Source organism: Littorina saxatilis, linkage group LG10 (genome assembly GCF_037325665.1).
Source record: "Littorina saxatilis isolate snail1 linkage group LG10, US_GU_Lsax_2.0, whole genome shotgun sequence".
Lineage (NCBI taxonomy): Eukaryota > Metazoa > Mollusca > Gastropoda > Littorinimorpha > Littorinidae > Littorina > Littorina saxatilis.
Genome location: NC_090254.1, coordinates 36,953,060 through 36,978,872, shown reverse-complemented (window position 1 = coordinate 36,978,872; position 25,813 = coordinate 36,953,060). Strand labels below are relative to the sequence as shown.

At 40.3% G+C, this 25,813-nt stretch overlaps 3 protein-coding genes across 6 annotated transcripts in view; 1 reads left to right on the top strand and 2 right to left on the bottom strand.

The window, feature by feature from the left end:
* LOC138978726 (ubiquitin carboxyl-terminal hydrolase 5-like) overlaps positions 1–11,853 on the bottom strand; it is a 45,028-nt gene extending 33,175 nt beyond the window's left edge. For all 3 annotated transcript variants that reach the window (XR_011459774.1, XR_011459775.1, XM_070351515.1), the window contains exons 1-6: positions 11,733–11,853; positions 11,058–11,183; positions 10,064–10,115; positions 3,385–3,503; positions 2,947–3,053; positions 514–749 (exon numbers count right to left, since the gene is read on the bottom strand). Coding sequence is in view for 1 of the 3 variants with exons in the window: in XM_070351515.1 (XP_070207616.1) it covers positions 514–749; positions 2,947–3,053; positions 3,385–3,503; positions 10,064–10,115; positions 11,058–11,183; positions 11,733–11,837 (745 nt within the window). In the remaining 2 variants the exon portion in view is untranslated. The remainder of the gene's footprint in view (positions 1–513; positions 750–2,946; positions 3,054–3,384; positions 3,504–10,063; positions 10,116–11,057; positions 11,184–11,732) is intronic.
* A 107-nt stretch (positions 11,854–11,960) lies between these two features.
* On the top strand, positions 11,961–17,743 carry LOC138978724 (cell division cycle-associated protein 3-like). Of its 2 annotated transcripts, none has more exons than XM_070351513.1 (4): positions 11,961–11,991; positions 13,010–13,279; positions 14,039–14,221; positions 16,805–17,743. In XM_070351513.1, exons 2-4 carry the CDS (start codon positions 13,030–13,032, stop codon positions 17,074–17,076), a joined length of 705 nt encoding a protein of 234 aa, XP_070207614.1. In that variant the 5' UTR covers positions 11,961–11,991; positions 13,010–13,029; the 3' UTR covers positions 17,077–17,743. The 2 variants fall into 2 exon arrangements, with proteins under 2 accessions (XP_070207614.1, XP_070207613.1); XM_070351512.1 differs by having other exon boundaries at positions 11,967–12,049.
* Positions 17,744–18,019: 276 nt separating this feature from the next.
* LOC138978722 (peroxisomal membrane protein PEX14-like) overlaps positions 18,020–25,813 on the bottom strand; it is a 10,443-nt gene continuing 2,649 nt past the window's right edge. The window contains exons 4-9 of the mRNA XM_070351511.1: positions 25,204–25,356; positions 24,385–24,482; positions 23,704–23,877; positions 22,377–22,465; positions 21,423–21,573; positions 18,020–18,969 (exon numbers count right to left, since the gene is read on the bottom strand). Of these exons, the coding sequence (XP_070207612.1) occupies positions 18,772–18,969; positions 21,423–21,573; positions 22,377–22,465; positions 23,704–23,877; positions 24,385–24,482; positions 25,204–25,356 (863 nt within the window). The 3' untranslated portion in view covers positions 18,020–18,771. The remainder of the gene's footprint in view (positions 18,970–21,422; positions 21,574–22,376; positions 22,466–23,703; positions 23,878–24,384; positions 24,483–25,203; positions 25,357–25,813) is intronic.

Here is a 25,813-nt window from a genome sequence, read left to right as displayed (position 1 = left end):
TATACACTCTACAGTCTCTGCTAAATCTAAGACCAAAGACTCAAAGCTGAGAACACGCGCGCTTCCGGTAAATCGGAAAACGTCTTTTTGGCGCAACGGGCAACTAATTGGTCAAAACATCTTAAAACAGAAAAATCAAAAAAGTACCAAAATTATTTTTTTGAGTACAACATCGGAATTTCGGAATTTTAATTAAAAATCCATAGCACCATATTCTTCATATAAAAATCGGAGAAATTACGGAGAAACCGTAGATGTGCACAGGTCTGTCTTAGGTATGACCCGGCCGGGGTTCAAACCCACGACCTCCCGATCACGGGGCGGACGCCTTACCACTAGGCCAACCGTGCCGGTGTTTATATAGCCTTTGAGTACATATATCTTAAATATCTACAACACATACATTCTTCCTTCGATTTAGCAACCCTTCCTGTACTCTGAAAATGACAGCAGACAAGTAGATCCCCTATGCTTGAGTTATCTGCTTCCTCACAAATTTCAACATATGCTGACCTGCTCCGTGTGGAGTGATGGTGCCCAGTTTGACAGCGAGCGGGTACTTGGTTTCGTTAAAGTAGTCCACAGCGTGATGGTTCCCCCCGGAGCCGTCAAAAAAGCGACGCCCGCAGAGAATAGTTCCGTCTGACAAGTTGAGCCAGAGGTTTGTGGTCAGGTCACAGCGCTCGCATTTCCAGCCTGACGGTGGGATACGCTTCCCGTTGTCTACCTGTACAAGATTCTCTGCATACCTGGATGGTAGTAAAAATAACAGAATGAAAACATATTGACCTCAGAGAGAGAGAGAGAGAGAGAGAGAGAGAGAGAGAGAGAGAGAGAGAGAGAGAGAGAGAGAGAGAGAGAGAGAGAGAGAGAGAGAGAGAGAGAGAGAGAGAAAGAGAGAAAGAGAAAGAGAGAAAGAGAGAGAGTGAGAGAGAGAGAAAGAGAAAGAGAAAGAGAGAGAGAGAGAGAGAGAGAGAGAGAGAGAGAGAGAGAGAGAGGGAGAGAGAGAGAGAATAAATTAATTAATACATTAATATTAAATAAATAAATTCATTAACCCCTTCACTGCCCACCCCGTATGTAATACGTGGTCATTTTCGGTTTGTCGTACGCCCATAACTGTATCTCGTACGTGGGATTTGTGTCAACAACATTTCAGGACATTTCTGAAAACTAAATGGGAGGTAACCACTGTCCAAGTACTTGTAGGGGTTCTAAACACAGTTCTTTCCCATAGAACGTTCGGATAAGTTACTACCACGTGTTGAAAACTGTGTTAGAAATGTAGAACCGATCTATAGCATTCACAATGGCGGCCGAAAGTCTGACCTCAACTCGTAGACCTGTTTTCAAGCGATACAGTGTTCTGGAAGCTCTACAAGAAGTGATTTATGGATTACCACACAGAAGAATACTTTTATGGGCTGTAATGTGAGTACCTGATGTTTGACACCAGTTTTAGCAGTGTTTTGTGTGGTTTTACGTGCTGCAATGTGTGTGTGTGTAAGTCCGGAAACTGTAATTTTTGACAAAAATGGTCATTATATCAATTTTTTACTATAACAATCACAAACAAAGTCCAATGATCATGTCATCCTATAATAGCCAAGGGTATAAGCAAAACACATGCCAAAGATCTAAGAGATATCTCAATAAATGATCGAGCAGTGAACAGATTAGTGAACCTACCGAAGAAAGCGAAATGTTGCCCTGGCACACAGCAATACCAAAATGCTGTTATACTGTGGCAGTGAAGGGGTTAATACATTGATTAATATTAAATAAATAACTTCAATAATACATGTTCAGTGGAACCCATCTTTTAAGACCCCCCCCCCCCCCCCCCCCCCACCGTATTTAAGATTCCCTCTCTCTTTTATGACCTTGTTTCCTCAGATTTCCCATTCATAACCTCAGTAAATTTATCCCCATTATAAGACTACTTCTTTTCAAGACCTTATTAACAGCTATTGTGTTTTCAGCGTAGCAATAGGGTCCGATATTTAGACGAGACAAGTATAATGCCGACGAGTCGAAGACGAGTCGCATTATACTTGTTCGAGTCTAAATATCGGACCCTATTGCTACGCTGAAAACACAATAGCGATTATATAGCTGTTATGACCTTGATTTGTTGTTCCAAACTTACAAAATGACAGTTTTTGCGTCGATGCGTTGATCTCATGTTTTGATAGCAGACAAACTTCTTACGCGCATCATGTTCGCGCAGACATGCACACCGCTACACGCTTTCTGACTTTGGAAGAAAAACTGACTCCAAGTGCATTCGATTTCACAACACAGTTGTTGAAACAGCTTTTTAAGTTGTCAGTGTAAGCTGTTGTCGATAAAAACATCGCCGTGGTACAGATGGGTAAACTGGAACCATGCGTCTTTGTTATATTTACGATGTGGAGTTACGAGATAAGAAAGTCGGCAATTTTCGTCAATATGCTTTTGGATATTGAGAAAAATGGCCGACTTCCGTAGCATTATGCTTTGATAATAGGAAGAGGCCATCCAATCAGAGCCCCCGAATTCCCCCACGTGTTCATCAGAATAGCTATATAGCCTTATATGTGACCCTCCACCACGGAATGAGTCGCATGTCACCTTTGCATGATTTTCATATTTTTACATTTTCCTATAGAGTTTTTTTATGCTGTATCCAGTGGTGAAAACCGTTTTAGAAAAGAGCGAAAACTGTTTTGAGTTATAAGCCTGTGACTAAGGTGACCCTCACACTGTTACAAGACACTCCCCGGACTTATATTAAGCCTAGCGCAGAACCGCGCGAGGTGACATGCGACTCATTTCGTCGTGGAGGGTCACATATATTCAGATGTTTGGAAGTCTTAAAAGGGGGGTTCCACTGTATTAAAAATAAATAAATAAAATAAATCAATCAATCAATCAATAAATCACTCAATCAATCAAAGCACTCACTTGGACACCCTCAGCTTCTCTCCCTCCCAGGTTCCTGCCATGGCCGCTGCCTCGGCTGCTTTGGCCGGATCTTCCGCAGACATGATCAAGGTCACGGCCAGCTGGACCTGGTGACACAGCACATTCAGTGTCAACTTTTCTTGCCATAGTATTTGTCATTTACATTGTCTCTAATCTAAACTTACCATCACTGAAAAGTTGGGTGAATCCAATATCTAATTTTAATATTAGGTAATGAGTGACTAGCTTAGTAGCTACTCTTTGTTTTGATTTCAGATAGTGTTACTTTTAATTTTTCTATTGTGTTGTAAATTATAATTTGTTTGTGTGTGTGCGTGGGTATATGCGTGTGTGTGTGTGTGTGTGTGAGTGTGTATATATGCGCGTGCGTACATGTGTGTTTCAGTTTCTACAGCTCCATGTAGTGACCACACTCACCACCTCAGGGAGATCTGCAGTGGGGAGCTTGACCTCATACCACTGCGGCAACATCGCAATGGCCAGCTCTTCTTCAAACACAAACCTCTTCTCGTCCACCTGAAACCCTCCTTCTACACCTGCACACACACACACACACACACACACACACACACACACACACACACACACACACACACACACACACACACACACACACACAATATTTACATTGCCCAAGTTGTTAAAAACAAGTCAACGGCATCAATTAAAATACATACAGTGAAACCCACGGGGGATAACCGGTCAAATGCCGAACAGAAGCCGAATGCCGCTCATGACACGTGTGAAGGCAAGTTTTGTCTGTTTTCTAGGTATTGTTTGATTTATGTCGGGATTTAAGGTAAGCTACTGATTCAGCGATGACTAAATTTGTTTCTCGATGCATAAAAAGTCAGGGAGCGATTGATATTTGCCCGTAAATATCCTTCAAAGCTGAAAATGTCCGCGATCGAGCACCGGAAATGGCTGTTCGATGGGTTTTGCAAGTAGAAATGTGCTTTATTTCACCAAATCAGCTCGTATTTGGTATGGGTACGGGATTCTAGAGGACGAAGGAGTCATAAGAGGTGCAAAGAAGTGCTATTTGGGAGTAGAATAAATCTTCCGAGACAGTAGACAAGAGAAGGTCATATTTGAGAGAGGAGCGCGTAGGCCGATTGTCTTTCCGACAAGCGAATGATACAGCAGATTAATCATTCGTTTTGACCAGAAACCTAGTCTCTAGTTTTTATGAATGAGTTTTTTAATTAAAACAATCACGAGAACTCTCTCGCTTAGCCTAATGGCTGTTCGATGGGTTTCGCAAGTAGAAATGTGCTTTATTTCACCAAATCAGCTCGTATAAATTTGACATCGGTTTGGTATATATATATTTTTTTTCTAATCCTACCGCGAACTGGATAGCAGACGCGGCACGACTGTTGCACCACACTTTGAAGTAATCCCACACTTTGAAGTAAATTACTTCAAAGTGTGGGGATGTGCCCCACACTTTGAAGTAAACCCATTTTTTACTTCAAAGTGTGGGGGGATCTTCCCACACGTTGAAGTAAACTCAGTTTTTACTTCAAAGTGTGGGGGGATCTTCCCACACTTTGAAGTAACTTACTTCAAAGCGTGGGACTTTTGCATTGCCTGTTTGAGCCTGATGATTTTGTCAAAAAAATGGCAGTCTTTTGGATGAGTGAACAGAAAAAGTGAGCGAGCCAAGAAACATAGTGATGTTTGTTATCAGGCTTTAAGCAATGTCCCATTGTTGAGTGTGACGAAAACTCGTGGTGACGATTTTAAAACATGTTGGGTCACGCATGGTCCAATCTTACATGGTCCAACCTTACATGGTCCAACATTACATGGTCCAACCTTACATGGTCCAATCTTACATGGTCCATATATATTATTGGACCATGTAAGATTGGACCATGTAAGATTGGACCATGTAAGATTGGACCATGTAAGGTTGGACCATGTAAGGTTGCACCATGTAAGGTTGGACCATGTAAGGTTGGACCATGTAATATTGGACCATGTAAGATTGGACCATGTAAGGTTGGACCATGTAAGATTGGACCATGTAAGGTTGGACATGGTAAGGTTAGACCATGTAAGGTTGGACCATGTAAGGTTGTCCATGTAAGGTTGGACCATGCAAGGTTGGACCATGCAAGGTTGGACCATGTAAGATTGGACCATGTAAGGTTGGACCATGTAAGATTGGACCATGCAAGGTTGGACCATGCAAGGTTGGACCATGTAAGATTGGACCATGTAAGGTTGGACCATGTAAGATTGGACCATGTAAGATTGGACCATGCACGATTGGACCATGTAAGGTTGGACCATGTAAGATTGGACCATGTAAGATTGGACCATGTAAGGTTGGACCATGTAAGGTTGGACCATGTAAGGTTGGACCATGTAAGGTTGGACCATGCGTGACCCAACATGTTTTAAAATCGTCACCACGAGTTTTCGTCATACTCAACAATGGGACATTGCTTAAAGGCATATGTACGCGCTCCCGTGTTTACAAAGTGTAGTTTGCCCATAATCGATGTCAAACGCACCATAAGACCATATAATGACGATATGTCACCATGCGCGGACCATAATACATGCATTACAGCTTGTTCTAGCCTCTGAAAAAGTGAGGATGTCAACAAAGCCGCGGTGTTAGCTCCCTTGCATCAACGTTACATGTGTTGCCAAATCTATAAATAGGACGATCCAGATCAAAATGAAAATTAACATATCTCAACATTGAAGGGGTCCTAGACCACAATATTTTGCAGGGAACTTAATTTAGCATGTCTCCAGCTGTTGGTAAAGCAATTAGCGTGTATAGTCATCGAGTACATATGCCTTTAAAGCCTGATAACAAACATCCCTATGTTTCTTGGCTCGCTCACTTTTTCTGTTCACTCATCCAAAAGACTTTGCCATTTTTTTTGACAAAATCATCAGGCTCAAACAGGCGATGCAAAAGTCCCACGCTTTGAAGTAAGTTACTTCAAAGTGTGGGAAGATCCCCCCACACTTTGAAGTAAAAACTGAGTTTACTTCAAAGTGTGGGAAGATCCCCCCACACTTTGAAGTAAAAAATGGGTTTACTTCAAAGTGTGGGGCACATCCCCACACTTTGAAGTAATTTACTTCAAAGTGTGGGATTACTTCAATCAATCAATCAATGAGGCTTATATCGCGCATATTCCGTGGGTACAGTTCTAGGCGCTCTGCAGTGATGCCGTGTGAGATGAAATTTTATACGGCCAGTAATTGCAGCCATTTCGGCGCATATTTACCTTTCACGGCCTATTATTCCAAGTCACACGGGTATAGGTAGACAATTATTAACTGTGCCTAAGCATTTTTTGCCAAGAAAGACCCTTTTGTCAATCGTGGGATCTTTAATGTGCACACCCAATGTAGTGTACACGGGGGGGGGGGGGGGGGGGGGGGGAGTTCGGACACCGAAGAGAGTCTGCACACAAATTTGACTCTGAAATAAATTTCCGCCGAACCTGGGATCGAACTCACGCTGACAGCGGCCAACTGAATACAAATCCAGCGCGCTACCAACTGAGCTATATCCCCTTCAAAGTGTGGTGCAACAGTCGTGCCGCGTCTGCTATCCAGTTCGCGGTAGGATTAGAAAATATATATATATATACCAAACCGATGTCAAATACGAGCTGATTTGGTGAAATAAAGCACATTTCTACTTGCGAAACCCATCGAACAGCCATTAGGCTAAGCGAGAGAGTTCTCGTGATTGTTTTAATTAAAAAACTCATTCATAAAAACTAGAGACTAGGTTTCTGGTCAAAACGAATGATTAATCTGCTGTATCATTCGCTTGTCGGAAAGACAATCGGCCTACGCGCTCCTCTCTCAAATATGACCTTCTCTTGTCTACTGTCTCGGAAGATTTATTCTACTCCCAAATAGCACTTCTTTGCACCTCTTATGACTCCTTCGTCCTCTAGAATCCCGTACCCACACCAAATACGAGCTGATTTGGTGAAATAAAGCACATTTCTACTTGCAAAACCCATCGAACAGCCATTTCCGGTGCTCGATCGCGGACATTTTCAGCTTTGAAGGATATTTACGGGCAAATATCAATCGCTCCCTGACTTTTTATGCATCGAGAAACAAATTTAGTCATCGCTGAATCAGTAGCTTACCTTAAATCCCGACATAAATCAAACAATACCTAGAAAACAGACAAAACTTGCCTTCACACGTGTCATGAGCGGCATTCGGCTTCTGTTCGGCATTTGACCGGTTATCCCCCGTGGAAACCCCCCTTTTAAGATCCAACAATTTAAGACTCCCTCCCTTTTAGGACCCTGTTTTCTCAGACTTTCTCTTCATAGCCTCTGTCAAATTATCCCCCTTTTTAAGACTCCCTCATCTTTCAGACCTTGTTTTCTCAGACTTTCTGTTCATAACCTCTGTCAAATTACCCCCCTTTTAAGATTCCCTCATCTTTCAGACCTTGTTTTCTCAGACTTTCTGTTCATAACCTCTGTCAAATTACCCCCCTTTTAAGACTCCCTCATCTTTCAGACCTTGTTTTCTCAGACTTTCTGTTCATAACCTCTGTCAAATTACCCCCCTTTTTAAGACTCCCTCCTTTTTAAGACCTGATTTTCTCAGATTTTTGAAGGTCTTAAAAGGGGGGTTCCACTGTACACTAAAATCAACAATAACAACAAATTAACAACATAATCACTATATATATATGTATAGGTTACAACACGAGTGGTTTTTTATATGGCTTGTATTTCAGTCAAGACCCAGCGGATGAATATCATCGGGAGACACGAGCCTCTGGCGAGTGGCTCTCGATTGATATTCCCGCTGGGTCTTGACTGAAATACAAGCCATATAAAAAACCACGAGTGTTGTAATCTGTATATCCCATTCTACCATCAAACACAAAGTGTAGACTACTAGCGGCACTGTTGCGATCTGTGCAGGGTAAAACTGTTGCCAGCGAGACTTAGCCCTTTTGCAACCTTAAACTAAGTGACCGTCGCTGAAAAAATAAAACGAATGAGTGCATCGATAAGTACGCGGTAACACTACTTTCAGACCATTTAAAAGCTTTAAGTAAAGGTTCATAAGTTGCAAGAAAGTAATGAAGTCGAATAGAAAGTAATTTAGTTGAAGCGCACAATTCTTTTGTTTTGCGTTTCAGGTCGGCAGAACGGGCGAAACGGGTTTGGGACCCATTTGGCTTACTCGATTCAGAATCGATTCCACGTTGTTTTTCTCGAACGTGTGTAATTAGGCTTATTGACAGAGAAGCAAATTTTAGGGAACAAATATGTAGGTTTAGATTTAACCATTTGCTCCCTATTTGAAATGTATCTACGTGATAAACTGTTTTGCGAGTGTGTTTGCATGGATGAACTTAAACTGGTATGGGTGAGAGGAAAACGCGACCGACACGTCTGTCACCGCCGATTGATTGCATTTTGAAGGAATATGACTGGATTACGGAAAAATATGTGGACTTACTGCAGAGCCAGGCAAAAGAGTAGACTTGCTCGCAAAACACGTGAAACAGCCGATGTTTGATAGCTGAAGGCGCACACCAAAACACACTACCGACAGATTCTCAAAAGTCGTCTGCTAACGATGCAAGGGGAGGGTACTCGTGTTTTTGTTTTGGTTCGCTAGCATCTGGTTATCTTGTAAGTTGAATGTTCGTTTTTTTCGACCTGCATTGCTTTCACAATGAAAGAAATTTTTGCTTATTGCATCTCATACATCAGATCAGTTCTGAGATTCATTTTTGCGTGCAACTGATATGGTTTTCTGAGCCGTGCAATACGATTTTAGAACTTCATACAAATGTGTCACATTGTTCGGCGCGAGGTCAAAGGTCGGGAGGAAAGTAGTCCTTTGCCCAAATCGGAATCTGCACTATCATATATTTTTTGGAGTCCATGATGTATTTATTGAGCTATAAAAATACAACATATATACCCATACTGAAGTAACAGAGACAAAGAAGGGAGGTCATGGGATATATATATATATATACCATTTACTAGCGTCAGTCACTCGCACACACACAACACATACACTCATCACAAGTATGCAAATAAACCTAGCTGTAGCAGTGTTTTTTCCACACTCAGAGGACTATAAGTCTGTTTGACCTAGACTAAATATATACGGTATTTATGTAACAGGTCCAAAACTATTGAATTGAAAAAAAATGGTTAGACGAATCCTTCAGCAGTTAATGTCAGAGTTGTTGTATGGTCATTCTCGCCAGGGGTCAGATCAATCATTCATTGCGTCAGCTCAAAAAAGTATGGGCCAGTGACAGAACACTGCTGCCTGAGAAAAACACTGCTCTATTGTTCACAATGAGGAATGGTTTTGAAATTCTCAATTGCTTTCGTTCAACCGTACAGTGGGACCTGTTTGTAGGACCCCCTGATTTAACTTTTAAGACCTCCCTCTTTTTCCGACCTTGCTTTTCAGATTTTCTGTTCCGACCTTTCTTTTCAGATTTTCTGCTCAAAACATCTGTAAATTTACTTCAATTTTAATACTATCTTTATTTTCCGACCTGATTTTCTTAGTTTTATAAGGTCTTAAAAGGGGGGTTCCATCATAATTGAAGTAGAAGCAATGGAGCTGCTAAGACTAAAAGAGAAAGAATGATATTGATACTGATCACAACAAACTTAACAGACAATGTTTGGACAGAACTCTGTCAGGGCTGTACGGGCTAGTGGAGAGTTGTGCCCCTTGTAGATGAGGCAAGATAACATGGCTGCAGTGAACAGTAAGATTTGATGAGAATGTCCCCCCCCCCCCCCCCCCCCCCCCAATTTTTTAATATTTTTTTAGTGGCTGCGGGCGCTCAATATAACACTTTTCTCTTTTCAAAACAAGTACATTGAAGCTTTCTGATGATCAGTGCCTCAGCTTCTGATTATTCCGAACACATCATTTCTGACCAATGTCCACATCAATGTTCCAGTCCACTCCTGTGCAACTTTTGAAGTGATTTTCATTGATCAGTGCGAAACACAAACCAATGGTATTGGTTATTGAATGTAAACCTCTGTGGGCAGCACTCAAAGTCCAACTAGTGGCAGGGACTCACCAATGGCCATTTTGGTAGGCTTGTTTTCAGCAGCGGCTGACTCTTGTGGAACCTAAAAAGACAGAAAGAGAAAAATTACCAACAAGGTCATCTGATGTATGAATGTTAGCAAATTGTACAGTCATTACTAGTACTACATGTACAAACAAGAATCATTCTGCAAGCTAAACAAGAATAAGTATAGCCAAACATGGTGGATGAGTGATCATTCTAGTCATTTTTAAACCAGTATTTTAATTTTCATTAATTGCTATTATAAATCATGGTTCTCACAGAAACTTGTTGCTCTGTTAGTGTAACACCAAACAGTTAAACAAAGTCTAAAACACAGTGATTTTATTAATACAGTATTATACTTGCCAGGGCAAAGTAAGAAAAATGAGCACCCTATAGTCGTACTATCATACAGTGAAACCTCTCACTCCATTTAAGACTCCCTCTGTTTTAACATATATATTCAAGACCTTGTTTCCCAAGAATTTCTCTTCATCAGGTCTGTAAATTTACTTCTAGACTCCCTCCATTATTTGACATCACTTAATCAGATTTTGTTAGGTCTTAACTCTTTGTCTCCCAGGTACGGATATATCTGTACCCACTCAAATGGCTCTATCTGACCTAGTACGGATATACCCGTACACACAGTCACTTCAGTCGCTTTCTGTAACGTCGATCTAACGCCTGCATCCCATCATGTTGATACACAATTGCTACACAGTTACTACAATTCTGAGTGAACTGCTGCAGCACAGCTGGTCTCGGCTAAAAAAAACTTGGTCAACATAGGTGGGGTAGAAAGTGTTAAAACAAAGGTTTCATCACTGTAAGTTACAAGTAACGAGGAAACACAATTGTATTGATTCTCATTTATTTACTTGGTACTGGAACTACTACCACTGCTGAGTAGAAAACATAAACACAACAACTAGAAGATGTAAACATAACTGGAAAATGTAAACAATGTTATCAAAGAGGTAGTGAGTGCGAGTGTCACCTCCTTCCTCCAGCGTCGAATGTGCAGAAAGACTCCATGACCAGTCTTGTTGTAATACTGCTCCAAAAATCTCTTTCCAAGCCCCAGGAAAGTGTTCATACAGACATAGAGTCCTGTTTCACTTTCCTAAATAAAAAGAAAATTACAAAATTATGTTCTTAACTTTACAATCTGAGCAGGAAATACAGATACAAAAAAACGCTTTAAAAAGTAAAAGTGCAAGCAAATAACGTGACAGCATATAATTATAAACATGGACACATGCATGTTGCTAAAAATTATTTGATTTGATTTCCTTTTCGAGAGAGAGAGAAGACTCAGACTGCAGTCAGAGAGAGAGAGAGAGAGAGGGAGAGGGAGAGAGAGGGAGAGAAGGAGACAGGGATGAGCATCATGAGGGATAAGATAAGATGAGAGAGAGAGGCTGAGGGGGAGGGGGCAAAACCAAAATTAGATTTATTCTTCTGTAAACCGTTCCTTTGAACCTTTTTTCGTGAGTGTGTTTTTTGTTGTTCAAAACTGATGACTAATGCACTCCATGCACCTCAAACCGGCATAGTCATAGTTTCGATTGTAGTCAACTGTCAAAAATGCAAAGCAACGTCAAGACACAGTAAGGACGCATATTACATAAATTAAATATCTTATTTAGAGTGAATTTTTGACTTTACTCACAGGGTTGTCAAACGAGAAAGCACATTCATCTTTATAGACTTTTTCACCCCCTACTGGGGCTTTTATTTGCGTCAGGCGATTTCTTAGTTCTTCTATGGCGTCCATGCCGATTTTGTCTGTTAGCATTATTCCCCTTTGCGGAAATAGTTTTCAGACCAATTAGCTTTTTTGAAACAACATTGCCGACTTCTGTTTTGTGTCGAGTGATGCGATTGGCCAAAGCGGGAACTTTGAAACACGTTTGTTGCGTAGGTGGAAGGTAAAGTTTGTTGTTATAATTTGTGAAATTATTGAACAGATCAGCAGTATAACCAAAGGTACTCTTACAATACGATTCTTACAGTTACAGTTACATAGGGACCTACTTTATTCTGTTTACCAAATAGCTTTCCATTTCAAGAGTAGCTCCTAATTATGCTTGGTTCGATTTTTTATTAGAGGGAAAAATTCTGTTGACACTTTGTTGTGATCAGGATCAGGATCATTGCAGGAACCTTTTTAGGTTATCATCGCAACGGAAACGAGAGAGCGCAACCCCCAAAAGTAAAATTTTAATAATAGAAATTATTTGATCCTAGCCTATCCTCTTATTTCTAGGGAGGTCAGTTTGTGGGGTTAGGGGGTCGGTTGAAGAACAGGCAGCATCCGAGTGACACCCCCAGCCTTCCCCCACACGCAGTGAACTTGTGTTGGCTATTTAATTTGATTTTGATAATGGATGATGTTGGATCCCTTGTTTTGTACTCGAGCCAAATGATGTGGGTCATGCCTGTGACTGTGAGAGTATGATGAGTCATTGAGTGAGACTGAGAGTATATATATATATTAGGCCAAAAAAAATAATAGGTGTGGTTACGGTAACATAGCCCAAAAAAATAGGGTAGGTAGGTAGGCAATCACTTTTTTTGTTTTTTACTTTTTTTTTCTAATGTGTACAAATTAAACCTACTTGACAGGGAAATAAGTGTGCGACACGGGCGCTTTCGCTTTCATTGCGTTTTTTGCACTCGTTTTTTTTTGTTTGTTTTTTTTGTTGACAAATGTAATAAAAAGTTATAGGATCGGCCCCTAAAAATAGGGTAGGTCGGGTTACCGTAACCACACCTATTTTTTTTTTAGGCCTTAACAAAGACGAAGAGGTATTTCTATGCATTGACGTACGTTTGTATTACCACTTAAGACTGACCTATGACTATGAGAGTATGACTATCACTATCACATTATTTTGATTTACTGATTCAGCATTGATGATTTGATCTTCATTTTTGTTTTAACAGTTCTATTTCTAAGCAGAGCCATGGGAGCTACACAGCACAAAGAGGCATACAGTCCTGGATCAGAACCTTTTCAAGATCAACATACTACGCCACCAAGGGAACAATGTGCACCAATGCGCCAGCTGCCCTTTGACCCGCGCTCACCAACAGATGAAATCTCACGGACACCAATCATCGTTGACAAGACGCTCGACTCCGTGCCAGACCTTGATCCCAGGTCCCCAACAGTGGGTATCGAGCGGACGCCTTTGCCCTATGTGATCAGCAAAGGTAACATAATGCTATAGTCATAGTCAGTAATAACTAAATAAGTCATTGCTGTACTTGGATTGTACTTGTTCTTGTACTGTTGTAGTGTACTTAAATATGTAGTAGTGTAGAGAGCTCTCTATCTAAAGTTTCTCCAGGACAAGCTTTCTCAATCTCATTCGGTCACTACGTCTGTGCACAACTTTGCATCGTCTGTCCTGCCTCTATCATCTTTGTCTCACTTTATTCAGACTAGAAAGTATCTATATATATATATAATTTCTATAAATACTTTTTAGTCTGACAGTGACAGTGGGCCAGTGCCACACTCAATAGAAAAGATATCATTTGGTTTTCTTTTTGTTTTACCGCTCTCTTAGTCTTACAACTAACAGGCAACCTTTCATTGACTAGATCAGTAGATTAGCTGGCATCTATTGGCATGAAACTGAAATGTGGTAGAGGAGAGAAAGAGAGCCCAACTATGATGGACACAATCTGAGATTTCTTGCCGTTGTTTGGCGTATGCAGAGTGACCGGAAAAGAAAGGTGCTCCAGCAAGAACTTCAGACTGCTCCAGCGGCACTAGAACAGGTATATGAGTATTGAGTACAAACTAACTTAATTGCGCCGAAGGGTTTAATACTTTCAATGATTAAAATTAAATGCTTTGCGTAGGATTTGTAGAATAGAATTAGGATTTGTTTTGTATAAATACTTACAGAAGACTTCTTCATTCAGTGATGGGTAAAGTTAAAGGTTTGTTCTGGCTTTCTGCAGGTTCTCCAGCTGATCATCACATGGTAATGGAGGTTGAAGCCAGCCCGCACCTTTTTGCCAGTGTCCAAGCTCCGCTATGTGAGCCTGAAGAAACGGTTGATGCCGAGATGCTAACACCCATTAAACCTTTGCCGCTAGACATTCCTGACTTCAATACTGACGATTCTTCTCCTTTGTTGGAAAGTAAGGCTGTACTTCTTCTTCGTTCATGTTCTAAAACTAGTCAAAGTAAAACTCCCATGCTTTTGCAAGAGTTTTTTTTTACGTGTATGACCGTTTTACACAGCCATTCGTGATTCAGGCAGCCATACGCAGCTTTCGGGGGAAGCATGCTGGATATTTTCGTGTTTCTATAACCCACCGAACTCGGACATGGATTACAGGATCTTTTCCATGCGCACTTGGTAGCAGGTCTGCACATAAGTTGACCTGAGAGTGAGAGATCTCCACCCTTAACCCGGCTGGGATTTGAACTCACGACCTTCCGATAAGGCCTTCCACGGCTCCCATCGCAAGGCTGTACATTTTAGACCATTAGTTACACTGTAATTACATGATGTCCAGTACTTCCTTCTTTTTTTTCTCCTGATTGCAAATTATCTGCAGTCATTATGCCACAAAAAGAAATCACAGAATTTGTTCATTTAGGTGCCCTCACAGTGCATGACTCTGTGTGTGTGTGTGTGTGTGTTTTATTATGACCTTTACTTTAACTTTCATCGCACTAATGACTAAATTGAGTTTGACTTGCCTCAAACCTGATGCCTACACTAAGGCAATAAAAAAAAAAGTGTGGTTACGGTAACATAGCCAAAAAAAATAGGGTAGGAAGGTAGGCAATCGCTTTTTTTTTTTTTTTACTTTTTTTTTCTATAAATGTGTACAAATTAAACCTACTTGACAGGGAAATAAGTGTGCGACTCGGGCGCTTTCGCTTTCATTGCGTTTTCTGCACTCGTTTACTTTTTTTGTTTTTGTATTTTTTTGAGAAATGTAATAAAAAGTTATATGGTCGGCCCAAAAAAATAGGGTAGGTCGGGTTACCGTAACCACACCTATTTTTTTTTTAGGCCTTACCTTTAGTGTTGCCAGCCAAACGAAACTTTATGCAGTTTGACAGTTTGCATCTCTTGCCAAAATGTAATTAACATTTCCCGTGATCACGTTCTGGGGCTAAAGGTTGTGTGTGGAATGCCAAAGTGGATCTGCATGTACCATCTTTTACAATTGTCTTGCGTAATCAAACACAATGTCTTGATGTAAGATACCCCAAGTATTTTTCCTCTTGCCGAGATGAATAATAATAGTAACTTCCAATTCCATGTAGGCTTAGACGCAATAAGTGACATGCGGGACATGATGCAAGTCTGATCAAGGGCCACGCTTTCCTGCCCGGAGAATGCTCAAAATTAATTCGTGAAACATTTGCAGTTTTTGACTCCTTGCATGAAAGTCAATGAAACTTGGTATTTTTTCAAACAGGTATCTGTCTGAAGCATTACTGAAAGCCCTAGGGGCTCTGTGCACCTGGATGTGACCAGTTCAGTAACTACAAACTATTATGTTTGATTTTAAACACATTTTGACAGAATTTCCAGATCATTTTTTCTCCCACAATTAATCGTTTCTAAATTTTGCTCATGAGAGAATCCCATTGAAAGTGCAGTGGGGGTAATTTTTCTCTTTGTTAAGAGGGCTTGTATTGATCATAATCAAAGTTAGCTGGGTTTAGTGTATGAAGCTCATTGCCAATAATGCATACAGTGGAACCCCCATTTTAAGACCCTTTACAGACCCTTTACACTTACAGGGGTTTCCCACTGTACCGAAACATAACATGCTCAGTACTATAAGCATTCTTTTTTACATTTAGTCAAGTTTTGACTAAATGTTTTAACATAGAGGGGGGAATCGAGACGAGGGTCGTGGTGTATGTGCGTGCGTGTGTGTGTGCGTGTGTGTGTGTGTGTGTGTGTCTGTGTGTGTGTGTGTAGAGCGATTCAGACTAAACTACTGGACCGATCTTTATGAAATTTGACATGAGAGTTCCTGGGTATGAAATCCCCGAACGTTTTTTTCATTTTTTTGATAAATGTCTTTGATGACGTCATATCCGGCTTTTCGTGAAAGTTGAGGCGGCACTGTCACGCCCTCATTTTTCAACCAAATTGGTTGAAATTTTGGTCAAGTAATCTTCGACGAAGCCCGGACTTCGGTATTGCATTTCAGCTTGGTGGCTTAAAAATTAATTAATGACTTAGGTCATTACAAATCTGAAAATTGTAAAAAAAAATAAAAATTTATAAAACGATCCAAATTTACGTTCATCTTATTCTCCATCATTTGCTGATTCCAAAAACATATAAATATGTTATATTTGGAATAACAACAAGCTCTGAAAATTAAATATATAAAAATTATTATCAATTTTTTTTTTTCGAAATCAATTTAAAAACACTTTCATCTTATTCCTTGTCGGTTCCTGATTCCAAAAACATATAGATATGATATGTTTGGATTAAAAACACGCTCAGAAAGTTAAAACGAAGAGAGCTACAGAAAAGCGTGCTATCCTTCTCAGCGCAACGAATACCCCGCTCTTCTTGTCAATTCCACTGGCACTGCCTTTGCCACGGGCGGTGGAGTGACGATGCTACGAGTATACGGTCTTGCTGTGTTGCGTTGCGTTCAGTTTCATTCTGTGAGTTCGACAGCTACTTGACTAAATGTTGTATTTTCGCCTTACGCGACTTGTTTGTTCTGCAGACACACAGCCGCCCCAGATGAACATGATAGAACCCACCCCCATGCAGACAAGGCCTGTCCCACAACGCAAACAACTCTTCGCCACCGCCACAAAGCCTGCCTACGTCGCTGTGAAGCAGCCGCCCGTCACCCGACCTCTTGGCCTGGTTGCCAGGGATACCAACTCGCCCAGAAACATTGTACAGTCCAAACAACGCCGCCAGGTCACCAAGTCCTTGGGTGGTGTCCGAGGCAGACACAACGTCAACGACAAGGAGAATATGGCCATTTGATTCTTGAAACGTTATGGTGTGAACGACAGACAGGATGGGTTGAGTCAGTGAATGATGATTTGTGAAGACACGAGCTAGGTTGGTTGTTCATGGCCATTTGTTAATGGTGCGAATGACAGAGAGGATGGGTTGAATCAGTGAATGATGAGTTGCGAATGAAACGAGTTAGGTTGGTTGCTCAGCAACAAAAGAAAGAGTTGAGATGGAAAATGGAGCTGAAAGGAAAAAGGACTGAGATTGATCTCTGCAGGTGTTGCGAGCTGTCTTGAATGATATTCACCAGGTAGAAATACAATGTATACTTCAATTACTTGTCTATGTACTAATTGGTGGTGCGTACCAATGATCCTAACTTTCCTTTACATGTGTATTCCGAGTCATTCAGACTCGGTGTTCGCTTTGCATCTGTCCCAGCGAGAACTTAACAGCTCACAATGACTTTTCTCCATTTGCATTCAGGAAAGTCTATGCGTGGAACTGCAAGGCTGCCTTATATAATTGATTTTTACGAGTATGTTGTGTGTTGTACTGCGTTCGTTTTACAATTCTTCTAGATTTAACTTTTTGTGTTCTCCCTGTGACAGGGATTCTTTGTCAGTTTATATTCTTTTATCTATTTCTACTGTAAAAAAAATATGCAAACAAATATAAAGTTCTACAAAAGATGTATCAACATCTTCCTCGTTCTCGTGTGTAACTGAGGGAGTAACATCAGAACTAAGAGTGTGTGTGTGTGTGTGACTGTGACAGACGCATGCTATTGTATAATGTATTGTAATTCATGTGATTGTCAAAAGTTTCAGAAAAAGAATTGATCATGTAGGTTTGAAATTGCTCAGGCGGTATAATACCTAAGTTCAAAGCAAGATTAATCTTTCACGAATGTTCTGATAATGAAAAATAGTAACACTTCTTATACTTTGTCAATATCAAACATGAAACACTGGTTTCTTAAAATCACTTTATTCACATTAAACGTGCATGGAACATATTCGCAAACACTCAAGACTGAACAATTCCACACACCATTTTAAAGGTAGCAATGTACAGAGAAATGTTCTGAAATGAAAAACCTGGTACTCATACATACATACACGTAGACACATTTTTCCATCAATTAAAAGTCCACACTTGTACAGCACATTCATTCTGCAACGACAGAGAAGAATTCTAGAATCACACAGAATACTTCAACTTTTCACATCATTACAAAATCACAGAAAGACTGGGGTCTTTGCAGAACCAAATCATGAATGAACAAACAAAGCCTGAATATAAATTATATTCTGATTTTGTCAATTGAAATCCTGCCTTTCTTAAACTACAAGAAACTGCTCCTTTATTTCACTCGAAACTTCAATGTTATGCACGCTGCGGTCGAAAAGATGTTGCACCTCAGCGCTTTTTTAACTACAGCCACCATAAATATACCAAGTACCATGATATCAATCTACATGCAGCAGTTAGTTCTACTGCTGTAAGTTCTAGGTTCTGTCTTTCTTCAATTTTGTTTATAGGTCAAACTAATTTTCAACATGAAATTCACAACCATAGCATGCTTGCACAAGTTTATCCTGAAAAAAAGGTGTAATTTTCAGTCAATGTGATTGGATTCCCTATCCCATACTTGAATTTTCATTTTAAGGTATACAATCAACTGTAAACCAGTTATTTCATTCATATATCAATATATATTCAGTCCACTTCTGCAGAAGCATCTGACTCGGAATTAGGCTTGACCATTTCAAATCCACTATTAGTGCTACTAGCTGATTGGCTGACAGACGCATCTCTTGCCTGTAGACTTTCTGCTGAAGTTTGATTGGTCAGCGATGCAGTGCTATCAATTAAAGGTGTTTCTTCTTTCTCCAGACTTGAGTCTCCTGTAAGGCCCTGTAAAAGTTAAGACAATGAGGTTAAACCGTGAACTCACACACGCAAGCATAGTTAGGCCAAAATGAAAAATATGTCTGTTTCCGGTAACATCGCCAAAAAAAATAGGGTCGGTCGGTCGTTTTTATTGACTCACATGCGAAGCAAAAGTGAGTCTATGTACTCACCCGAGTCGTCCGTCCGTCCGGCCGGCCGGCCGTCCGGAAAACTTTAACGTTGGATATTTCTTGGACACTATTCAGTCTATCAGTACCAAATTTGGCAAGATGGTGTATGATGACAAGGCCCCAAAAAACATACATAGCATCTTGACCTTGCTTCAAGGTCAAGGTCGCAGGGGCCATAAATGTTTAACAAGAAGAGCAAACGCTCGATCGAGTCACTTTCGCAGTTCTGAATATTATATGAGGCATCAGATGGACAGGAAGAAATTGCTATTCACAACACAATGAGTCACGTTCACATAAAATTTGAGCCCGGTCACTTTTATAGTTTCCGAGAAAAGCCCAACGTTAAGTTGTGTGTTGCCGAACAGAAAAGGCTAGTTATCTCCCTTGTTTTTCTGATAACGTTCGTAAAAGGCTACAGATGTAAATACTTTGATGTAAAGAATAATCCTACAAAGTTTCAATCACATCCGATGAACTTTGTCAAAGATATAAAATGTCTAATTTTTCCTTTGACGCTGACCTGTGACCTTGAAAAAGGTCAAAGGTCAACGAAACCATCGTTAAAGTGTAGAGGTCATTGGAGGTCACCACTAAACAAAATATGAGCCCGATCGCTTTGATAGTTTCCGAGAAAAGTCCAACGTTAAGGTGGTGTCTACGGACGGACGGCCGGACAGACTAACACTGACCGATTACATAGAGTCACTTTTTCTCAAGTGACTCAAAAAACAGCTATTTTTCACATTTTCTCTGAAGTTTTTGAGATTGAATACCTCACCTATATATGATATATAGGGCAAAGTAAGCCCCATCTTTTGATACCAGTTTGGTTTACCTTGCTTCAAGGTCAAGGTCACAGGAGCTCTTCAAAGTTGGATTGTATACATATTTTGAAGTGACCTTGACCCTGAACTATGGAAGATAACTGTTTCAAACTTAAAAATTATGTGGGGCACATGTTATGCTTTCATCATGAGACACATTTGGTCACATATGGTCAAGGTCACTTTGACCCTTATGAAATGACCAAAATAAGGTAGTGAACCACTAAAAGTGACCATATCTCATGGTAGAAAGGGCCAATAAGCACCATTGTACTTCCTATGTCTTGAATTAACAGCTTTGTGTTGCATGACCTTGGATGATCTTGACCTTGGGTCAAGGTCACATGTATTTTGGTAGGAAAAATGTGTAAAGCAGTTCTTGGTGTATGATGTCATTGCTAGGTTTAGTTATTTGACCTTGACCCTGAAGGTCAAGGTCATGTAAAGGTCAAGGTCAAGCATGTGAGTCGTATGGGCTTTGCCCTTCTTGTTTATATTTTTTTTTTACAATTTTTTTTAAACCTTTTTCTTACGTTTTGTTAACGTCTTTTTACGTGTTTTGTTTTGTTTTTTAAACGCTTCCTTAGTTTACTTACAATTATTTAGCACATGTTTTTGACATAGATATATTGAAACTAAATAAAGTATACTTGACTTCATATTTTGTTTTGTTTTGTTTTTTGGTGTGTGCGAAAAGCAAAAAAACCTTTAGGGTCGGCGCTTAAAAATTGGGTCGGTCGGGTTACCGGAAAGAGACATATTTTTCTTTTTGACCTTATATTGCTCATGCATGCACACATACATAATTATACAGACATGGTACAATGAAATAGAAAGAAAACACACCAGTAACCAGGTTAGGTACTTTTATATCAATATTTCGGCATGTAACTGCCTTCTTTAAGATTGGTATGGAAAGAATGGTACAAGTCAGAATGAGATGCAGAAAATATGTGTTTTTGACAAATATATTACCATTTTCTGCATAGATTTTGTTCCCACAAAAAGAAGAAAAATAGATGTTTGGTGAAATCAGGGAATTCACTGAAGAGCACCATGCTTTACACACACATACGCTGCTGGTATTCAAGAAGTAAATCATGTCAGTGTAGTGAGTGTGATATGACCAACACTAAAGTTAAAGCAACAAATAAGGAAATTGTCAAAGGAATTTTGTCTGCAAACAGATCAGCATTGGCCTGTCCTTCACAAAGATAATAAAAAATTTTAACGCAAGCAAAGCTGATTTTTTTTTTCAGGCAGGACCTTGCCTTTCACTACCTTGCTTTTAAATTTTGTTCAAAAACTGCAATTTTACATTTGATGATTAAGATTTCTTCCCTGCTTTTCTCAGATTTGTGTGGCCTTAAAAAGAGGTAACATTGTGGCGTTACTTTGCTTCCTGTGGATTAACTTAGAACAGCGCACACATATACAAACCCATTCCAAATCAATTTACCTTGTCTTCCAATCCATTCACCGAGTCCTTTGTCGGACTTGTGGCAGACTCTGCTTGAAGGGGAGACAACTGAGGTATGTCTTCACGCATGGTCGACTTCTGCCAAGCAGGTATGATTGGTGACGTCATCGGCGGTGGTGGAAACTGACGTCTATAATCAATCAAATCAGTGAATCATTCAAGACAGCTTTTCCAAAGATTATAAAGTGAGCATAAATATGATCAATTAAACAATCAGTGATTTTTTTTTCTCAATTTCTTTTTCCCCATTACATTATTGTCCCATCGCTGGGAAATTCAGGACAACTTTTGAACAGATAATAAAGTGAGCACTAACTGACACCTAAAATCAATCAAACAATCGGTGAATCGGCTTTTTTAAAGATTAAATAGTGAGCACTAAACGATGTGTGCAAACCATTGCTGAAAGTTTTGGAAGGTACGACAAATTTCATTTTAATCAACACAGGATGGATTTATCATCTATCGACAAAAGAAAATCAGTTGTGCGACACATATCTTTCATGTAAACTAGCTAAACACTATTTAATCTTTATCTGCATGAGCTTAAAGCCGCAGTTTTGAAAGAATGTCTGCTATGTGCTACAGCCACTCTTCCTCCAAGTCTGTTATCATTAGTTATCAACACCCAGCTTCCCTATGCCCACAGGCTAATTTACAGGCCGTCTCCAATTTCACACGAAGACACGAAAGTGAACGAAACAGTGACTTCCCCTTTTTTCTCGGTCCAGTAATCAGAGATACCACCATACTACTGCTTATCTAAACAGTTCCAGACACTTGTTGGATAGAGGGTGTGAGTGTCAGTTGCGCGTCTGGAGGTCATTAATCAAATCTTCGTACTCGCAGAAAAATTCCTCCCGAACTTCGCCTTTAAATCTTTTGCAGTTCAAAGCAGTGCCTTTTTATAGTGGCTGAGATCACCAAACTTACCTATTCAACAAAAGACCTTTGAGAGATGAGATCTCTGATTTGATTTCAGTGAGCGCATGTGACTCCTGACGAAGGCCAATTTCCGCACCCTAAAAACAAAACACATCAACAAACATACCTGAGTAAGTCTATTCAAGGGGCATGAGATCGTAGCATCCCTTTTCCCTGTCCACAGACGCATGCTACATGCACACGTACACACACACACCTTTCTCCTTCTCTTCATCACTAATTCAGTTTATGTTGATCAGCAAGGTTACATTTTATGCGACTGAACAAGAAATACCCTGGCTTTCACCTTTCTAATTACGGATTAATCGTTCAAAGAAGTAATGTCTAAAAATGAACTTTTGAAAACAGAACGCAGATTATTATTACTAACAACCCTCTGCTGTCCCTCTACCTCCAAAACCAGCATACAAAAGACCATTTCCTGTTTGGAATTCCAAATACAAAATGAACTCTGTCAATTATTATTAACAATTAGCCTTCTTTTTCCTTGCAACTTGAGTCATTTCAACATGTTTTAAGAAAGGAGTTGGACCAGGGAGCAGGGAAACAGCTGCCTTTTACAAACAGACTTCTGCAGCCTTTTTTTCCCTATTTTATAACCACCTCTAGAACTGAACTGTTTTCTTTATTATGGGTATGACTGTAATGCAGGGGAACCCCCCTCCAACAATCTGACAAAATCTGGTCTTAAAAAGGAGGAGTCTTAGAATAGGGGTAATTTTACAGAGGTTATGTACAGCCATGCGTTGCTCAGAATCACAATAGCCCGTTCAGAGAAAAGTCGCTCTGGATTTGGTCTATGCAACGGGCTCACAACGAGGCAAATCGCTTCACGATGGCGACAAAGAAAGCACGATTGCTGCGAGATATGAAAAAAGTTGTACTTCTTAAACTAGTAGACGATTCGGTCAGTGAAATCGTCAGAGAGAATGTAGTTATGATGGGAAATTTAGCTGGGGTAGTCCCTGAACCTTGAAAAGCGGTGGATCCCTCGGGTCACGTCGAAAACCACGCCGAGAAGATCGAAACACGCTACACGGCATCGCAGTGTAAAGACCGCCGCCATCTTGGATAACACGGCGGGCGGTGGGCGAGCATATACCAAAGCCGCTCGCCGAGTGCTTCGTGAGCGCTTTCCTGCACTGCCCTAAGAAACGTCTTTTTGTCATTCGCACTGCGAGCGACCCGTGGCGAACCGCTCTGGGCAACTCGTCTCTGAACATCTGAAAAATCAAGGTCTTTAAAAGGAGGGAGTCCTAAATTCAAGGGTCTTGAAGGGGGGTTCCACTGTAAAGCCCCGAGAAAAATGGCATACCTGGGAACTCTTGTCCCTCTGCAGCGTCAGGGATTCCTGAATTGCCTTGAGGGTTTCTGCCATTTGGGTGGTGCTTTCGGCAACAGAGGTGTGCAGTTGTGCGATGTTGGATTCCATCCTCGCCATTCTTTTTTCTGTCTCTGACTGTCCCAGAAGCCATGGGCGGACATACGTCTTGCGAAGAGAATAGATAGACGAAATATTGAATAATCGGCGAAATAATCGTAAAAATGTCTGACAGAATTTGTGTAAATGTGTGTCTGTGTGCGTGCATACAAGAGTGCAGACATGTGTGGTTGTGTGTATGTATGCATGTGTGTGTGCATATGGGCGTATGTGCGTGCTATTGTACATTTTTTATATGATGACATCAGGAGATAACAAATGTTTTAAAACTCCTTTACATATACCTACACAAAGAGGGACATTCCGCCAACACATCATAATCACAGTGAGGCTCTTTGATTTCAAGCATATCGTTAAAAATAGAATAAAGAAATGTAAAGCAAGAATGCATGACTAAATGACACTACACTATGTGTAGTGTGATGCATGAACTGAATCAATATTAATTTGTTATCCTCTTAGCATAATAAACATATATCGGTACACCCCCAATCTCTTCCCTCATTCCCATCAAAAAGTTCAGAAGAGACGATTAAACTGCATCTTCTAGCTTACCTGAAAAACATTATACACTGTATATGACACTGCTGCAATAACTGCTGTTGTCATGGCAATCTCTCGTGCCTTTGTCCATGGTGAAATAGGTGGCAGTGCTGAAATAATATATATATGAAACACAGTTAAAGACAAGGAGGTTGTATACAAATGTTTATGTTTTTGCACACCTGAATAATAACACCACAATACCAGTGTCACTTGTTGCAGTGAAAAGTAGAAACTTAAACATCATGACATTCACAGTTTTCATGTTTTCAGCGTAGCATTAGGGCCCAATGTTTTGACGCGACAAGTACAATGCCGATGAATCAAAGACAAATAGCAATATATACAGCTCACGCTGAACTTATGAGTGCTGTTCATTTGGTTTCTGCACCATAACACAAATTACGCTTGTCATCCAAAGCATGCACGCTGGACCCAGGCAGAAAGGCATACCGTACTGACAGATCTATACAAAATTTAAAAGCTTTAAAAGAATTTTTCAACAAGCCCTTGCAATCATCACAAGGCCAATAGACGATTTTTGGGAATAACTGTCGGGTTTGCATGTGTTCTTATTATAATGAGTTCCGTTGCAATTGCGCAGACTAACTTTGCCATGTGCTTCCTGTACACATGTTTGAGACATGACCTCTCACTAGTGACTGGCCTAGAATGTCACGTGGGAAATCCATTTGATTTGGGGAAACTTTCCCACGTGACAGCTAGTACTCACTCTTTCAAAACCCATACACATCCGACAGAGTTATTTCCAGAATGTGTCTATTTCATTGATTGATCATCTCCTTTGCGCCTTACTGTCTGATAACTTACGTGGGAGGAACTGTTGTGCTGGTACCAGAGCAGAGTTGGCGTAGGCTGCTGGATGCTGCAGCTGATGTGGTGGTTGTGCTGTCTCTGATGATGATGCATCATCTGTTACACCTGCTCTCTGTATGGCTAGCTGAATTTCATCTTTGGTCAACCCTTTACACAAGAACTGTTAGTCAACCGAAAGACCGAAAGACATATAATGATGAGGATGATTATGATTATAACAGCAACGATATGATGGTGATAATATATGTGTATCTACATATGTATCCCTGAGCATACTTACAGTATACCGTCCAATTTATACTAATGAGCACAGGAAAGCTTGGACAGATTTCTGCAGCAGTGATTTAAATCAGATAGATATGGTATTCCTACTGCGCTATAATGTTTGCTAGCGCCAGCATGAAAACTTCGAGTAGCTTCATATAGTTGACTGGCGTTATTTGTAATTGTATCACGTGTAAACTAACATTATAACGCATCATCTGAATTCAGTTTTAGAAATATACGTGGAGATAAGACGCAACTTAAATTTGTAATGCCACATCATAATGCCTGACGGTGATTACTCATGGTATGTATGTCTCTCTCTCTCTCTCTCTCTCTC